Raw genomic sequence first — 6,000 nt, 5'->3', positions numbered from 1 at the left:
AAGGCAAGTCTTGCTGTTAGATCCGTTCAGTGCTATACCACACCAATGTCATCTTATTTCAGTAAGGCTTAGAAATATGCGGACTGACATTGCAACCTTTCTCGTTGGATAGTCAAATTCCAAATAGGTTGTGAAATTCATCTTTTTCTTTGTTTAGAACTGACCGTATTACCTTAAAGTGGACGACGCCCACAACCGGTCTACTAAAACAAAGACTTAGACTTTGTTAAGTTAACTTATACATTTAAACATGCATTAACATCCATTAAATGTAAAACATAACAACATTATGATAAAAAATAATCTGTTTTATTTATTGGAAAATAAAATAAGAGTTTTACAGTATTCAATCACTCGAAACGTGATTTCGAGTATACAAACTCTAACATAATCTCCAGTAAAAACTAAAGTCGTCCTAAACCTATGGTCCTAAGCAAAATCAGAGAAACCCTATATTCTCCTCGCCTCTCTTCTTTCTTTCTATATTTCGGACAGGCGCCGACTGCCCTTGGTTGGTCACCAACATCCAACGATTGTGAGGCTCCATCTACTTCCCTAAATGGAACCCTAATCGAGAAAGTTGAAGACCACTGCCTGCCTACCCTCTTCTCAAATTTGTAGTGTCCAACCATACGAAACTGACGTCGCCTTTCCTCCTTCTCAAACGCAACCATAAACTCGTCATAGCCGTGACGGAAAATCGTTGTAGCTTTCTTTGTCGCGGAGAAATGCACTGGAGCATTGATATGTACATATGGAAATGTTCATCTCCCTTTCTGATTAGGACATGTTCGGTCTGCGTATTTCCGAAATTGTGTTCCTCCATCATGTATAGTTATGGGTCGAACTTATCTGGATGGGTCTTGAAAAAATCATTTGTATCAGGTAAAGTCGAGGTTCTTAATTATCAGTAATGGAGGATAAACCCTAATTTCACACTACAAACCAAATTTACAGCGATACCAAGGACAGCGACTTTCGAAAACAGGTACCAGCTCGTCTTCGCAAGGGAACATCATAACATGTGGGTTCTAGGGTACGAGGGAAAGGAGAAATCTTCACTTTTCCGAATAGAGGTGCCAATGAAATAAGACAATTGGAAATGAAAGGTATTTTTTCGATAAAAGGCTAAAATCAGAGGTATCATTTAACATAAGGAAATTAATATCAAGCTCAAGCCAGTTATGTATAAGTGAAAATTTGGCAGACTGGGTAATCATGCCATGCCTATCAGTATAAAAACGTCGGGCCGAAGCCATTCAGTTACCATTGTCGTCAAGCCAAACATAAATACCACTAACTGGGCCTAAATGCAGGCCGAACAACTCCTTATTAACAATATGAAGTTATGTGGGATCCCAAACTCATACTGGCTTCTCCTTTCTGATTAACAATATCATTGCACTGCTCTACTAAAGTTATGCAGGATGCCAAACTTATAATAATAACAGTAACAAACACAACTATAATATACTGTATGTCAAATTTGACCAATTCATGTTAAACAGACCAAAGATACCAAAATTACTTGTATAGTTTGTGTAATACTCAAATATCTTGATTTGATACGACAAAACTATATCAGATATACCCCATCCTCCGTATTTACAGCCCATTTGCATTTGCAGCACCATCATCATTTCTAGCCTCTCTGTCCTTGTTTCTCATAAGAAGCGCCTCGTTTTGTAAGCTTGCCTAACAAATAGGCCACGGCAACCTTTGAACCCAAGCTCGTGTGACCTCTCGAGAGGCAGATGGCGCCGCCAAGGAGAACTAAACCATTAGCAATTAATTTACTTGAAGGCATTCTTCTCAGCCTAGTCTTGTTGGACTTGCAAGTCACAACATGCTGATTGGCAACTACAGCTGGGGTTTGTTCATCTACGGTGCTGATACTGATAGCTGTGACTTCAAATTCAGCTGGGACCTATCAAGCATCTCACCCCGATAAGCAATAGTTATAAGAGTAGCACTAGCACACAAACTCAAGAGGTTGGATTGCATATGTTATCAGTCAATATATGGCTTACTTACAGAAAATTCAATTCCTTACCTTCTGAATACACAACCTGGGACCAGCTCTATTCGGCTTTTTAACAGTGTACTTGCGAAGTGCATCATCCATCTTGCACACGTAACTCCATATCCTCTTTAGAAAGGCAAGTTTTGCCATTTCCGCATTCAATCCAGCATCTTCTTGGTGCACCATTCTAATCTCACAGGCATTTCTACCTGGAACTGCAGAAACAAACATATGCATGTTGTAAGGTAAAAACACACAGTAAGAGTGGAACTCAGAACATACTACATAAACAATATATGTACATGTATATGATGTAAGGTAAAAACGCATACACATATAGATGAAGGCTTAATTAATGGCTTGTTAGAGGTATATGAAGGCACACGCAGTCAAATTTTCATCTTTATAGTCATGGATGAGCTAATAAAATAAGAATATGTTTGAACTACTTGCCTTTCCTGATTCTCCAGCCAGATCTGTAAAGTGCAACTCTTACATATCTTTTATCCTCCGGGGCCAGTGGATGATCACATTCCTTATTGTGGTCATGAACACAAGATCAGCAACAAAATAGTTGGAAACTAACTCAAGAATGTTAACAGATAACTCGGTACAATACCAAGTGCAGCAAGTTATACCATCGGTCAAGAAATCAAAGTAAAGAGAAGAATAGAGATCTGGACAAACAATTCAATATCACTCTTCTAAAAATCTATCCCTGTAGATAAAAATCCATGTAGTTAAATCAAGCACTCAAACAGTTAAGTCATTAGAACAACATCTTTTACACCACGTAGATAAATCCATGTAGTTAAATCAAGCACTCAAACAGTTAAACTAGCGAAGATTTCAGTATCAGTGCCCAACAAACATACTACTACTACCTACGTCCACAAAAAATAGACTAATTTTACCATTTTGAGCCATCCACCAAAATTTAACCAATTCTAATTATACCCTATACATCATTCTAAATGTGGACCCCACAATCCACTAACACTACTTCCACAACTTTTTCACTCTCTCTCTCTTACTTTACCAATTGCGCATTAAAACTCGTGTCATCCACAACTTTGTAGTATATTTTTTGTGGACGGATGAAGTACTATTTATTATTTAAACAACTATACCACCACAGGTAGCATATAACAGTTGCATCCAAGTCCAAACTAAATGAAATGAAACAGCTTAGAAACACACACACACACCTTAGTAAAGCAGTAGTAAGAGCCATCGGTTCCCTGCCATAGTTTCCAAGCAAGAACATACTCTCTGCGAGTCAACCAGGGAAATTTCTTAACAGTTCTACCAAATTCAGTGGCAGTGGTTTGATCCAGCTGCAGTTGTTGATCCTGAACAACGGTCTTGTCCCACTCCATCCTATAATCACTGTCCATGTAAAAATCAAGCACCATATCCACAGAGCAATCCTCAAATGTGGTCACACTCAGATACTTCAACGCTCCAACTCCATCCTAAAACCCCAAATCAAATCAATAAAAACAAAAAACTGAAAGAAAAAAAAAGGAAAATACAGAAAACCTACTTTAGGTTTACAGCACTTGGCCATGTAAGAAACCGAATTAGAACTTTTCTCTATTAGGTTTTCCCAATTGCCCTTGCTCTCATCCAGCTCTTCCATGAGATTCTTCAAATCTGAATCAAATATAACCTCCCGAGCCCTAGATGCAAACAACAACACCGAATTAAGATGTGAATTTTGCAATTCCGTATTCACAGAAGGGAAATAGCAGTTTACCGGAGGGGTGCGGCGGCGGCGGCGGCGGCGGCTGGGGAAGATGGAGAATTTAGCGGTGGGGAACGGCGACGGAAGGAGAGGAATCGGTAAAGGGAGATGAAGAGCAGGACGGAGAAGGTCCATGTCAAACCATATCCATCCATTTTGGGACTGAATTTGAACTCTTCTTCCCAATCCCAAACCAACTTCATGTTTATGAAATTCCGATCCCAATCAGCTCATCTCTGCAATTTGCCATTTGTAATTGAAGATGCAATAACAAACAAAAATGCAATTCAAATAACAACAAAAATGTAATCAACCTTCTTGTTTGTTAGCTACACGATTATATGTGGATAGCGCATGTTGAAGCAGATGCGCCCATGCCTCACGCCCTCTGGTCTACTTCGGATCTCTTCCACAACCAATTTCTGCCTATTATAATTTTTAGTTAACAATAATAAAATATTTGTGTGCATCTTGATAATTACAAAGACAGGACTTTTGATTCTAGCTACTTCATTTCATTTTCATTTTCGTTTTCATTTTTTTATCTTATTTCGTCTTCCAAATTTTATTTTTCATAAACTCATAGTTTTATACTCTCTTCATTCCACAAAAGATGTCACACTTGTGGGACGGCATGAGATTTTATGAGGTTTTATTTTATGTGTTAAATAAAGAGAGAAAATATTATTTTTATATTCATGTGAGAGAGAATTTTTTCTAAAAATGAAAAATGTGACATCTGGGATAAACTAAAAAGGAAAGTGTGACATCTTTTATGAAACAGACAGAGGAGTTTTTTATTTATAAATTGAATTGTCGAGTTTTATAGCACATATTATGTTTTCATGCCAATCATACTCCAATTGGATTAATGTCGAGTTTGTTTGAGTATTTGTCGAGAAACAGGCAAAAACGAGTGATAAATGATAATGGTAAAGAACGGTGATACACTTTTTGTTTTGCACAAAAAATACTTGCAACTATACAAGTTAATAGATACAGTATAGTTAAAAGTAAGTACCGAGATATTGAATACGGAGATTGCAACTGACTATCTTTGAATTGGAGTTTGTACTTTGAATTGTAGTTTATCTTTCATTTAGATAAGAATAACTATTTTACAACAATATTTTCCTTGGTTTTCCATTTCTATTTGTAGTGTTTGAATTGATGGTATGTTATCTATAATCCTGAATAACACATGTTTGATTTGTTAGAGCATCTCCAATCATTTACACTAAAATCAAACCTATTTTGTGTAAATGTCACATCAAATAGTGTTTTACTCAAATCATTTTACACTAATTAAACTCAAACCAAAAGGAATATTTTTTAAAATATATGCTTTTTTTACTCATAAAATTTGAAAATTATTTTAGTTTAAGTTTAGTATAAACATAAAGATAGGTATTTTTTTCCCAAACACCAAAAATGTGATTGGTTTTAGAGTACTATTGGAACTAATTAGCTATCTCATTTTAGGTTTTTGTATACCCTTTGAGATGGTCTTATTTAAAGTCACACTATAGTAGGAAATTCCAAAATTATCCTCTGACTTTTTCTATTTCTCCAAGACTGAGGGTTATATTAGTAATTCCAAGTAATTTAAGATTGAAATAGTGTTGCATAGATTATATCACTGAATTTAACCAACAAACCAAACAACAGATAAGGTCATTAAATGTACTCTAAATGTCCCTATCTAATCCATTTAAATACACTCTTAAGCGTCATATATTATCTAGAGACACAAAGTTATGATTTGAATTTAAGAAACTAAACAAAAGTAATTAAATAAATATCATGATATATAAAAATAAATAATAAAATCAGACAAAGAATGGAATTCTAGATATATTGATTTCACAACTTAGTCTACCAATTAACAGTTTATCATCCAATTACATGTCTACATGATTAATAGGGTGAGTCACCTAATTATTGTCGTTGACAGAACAACGTTGATTCCTAGCATTAATGTTGTCAATTTTAGTTGTAGCTCCCAACTATTTAATTAAACCTTTAAACAGCTCTCACTCTTATATTTATCTTTTTTGTGACATCATCAATTCTGATCTAACATATGGATCCTCTCTCGATTAACCCACATGTTGTCAAATCATACATAGGTTGCGTCACTCAACTAGAAGCATTATCACATAGAATTGAACAAAATAAATGAAGACTTGGAATAATAAAACTGAATTAAATAAACATACGTGCTACAATC

The 6,000-nt window shown here is 35.6% G+C and overlaps 1 protein-coding gene across 1 annotated transcript; it reads right to left on the bottom strand.

Annotated features, from left to right (window-relative positions):
- Nucleotides 1-1,436: 1,436 nt before the first annotated feature.
- On the bottom strand, nt 1,437-4,225 carry LOC148931242 (Polyketide cyclase/dehydrase and lipid transport superfamily protein). The gene is made up of 7 exons (XM_089069112.1): nt 4,085-4,225; nt 3,783-4,006; nt 3,570-3,705; nt 3,232-3,498; nt 2,477-2,558; nt 2,054-2,238; nt 1,437-1,927 (listed from the first exon to the last, which is right to left on the bottom strand). Exons 2-7 carry the CDS (start codon nt 3,971-3,973, stop codon nt 1,643-1,645), a joined length of 1,146 nt encoding a protein of 381 aa, XP_088925238.1. The 5' UTR covers nt 3,974-4,006; nt 4,085-4,225; the 3' UTR covers nt 1,437-1,642.
- Between the last annotated feature and the right edge of the window lie 1,775 nt (nt 4,226-6,000).

The sequence above is a fragment of the Salvia hispanica genome, chromosome 3 (genome assembly GCF_029641045.1).
Source record: "Salvia hispanica isolate PSC_SH4W2 chromosome 3, Shi_PSC_v1, whole genome shotgun sequence".
Lineage (NCBI taxonomy): Eukaryota > Viridiplantae > Streptophyta > Magnoliopsida > Lamiales > Lamiaceae > Salvia > Salvia hispanica.
The sequence above is the reverse complement of the archived record's forward strand: the minus strand, read 5'-3'. Positions and strand labels throughout refer to the sequence as shown.

Coding starts and splice junctions, on each gene's coding strand:
- LOC148931242 (XM_089069112.1), bottom strand. CDS start 3,973: ATGAAGTTGGTTTGGGATTGGGAAGAAGAGTTCAAATTCAGTCCCAAA. Junction 3,706..3,782: donor GCCGCCGCCGCACCCCTCCG/GTAAACTGCTAT, acceptor GTTTGCATCTAG/GGCTCGGGAGGTTATATTTG. Junction 2,239..2,476: donor TGGCTGGAGAATCAGGAAAG/GCAAGTAGTTCA, acceptor TTGTTTCTGCAG/TTCCAGGTAGAAATGCCTGT.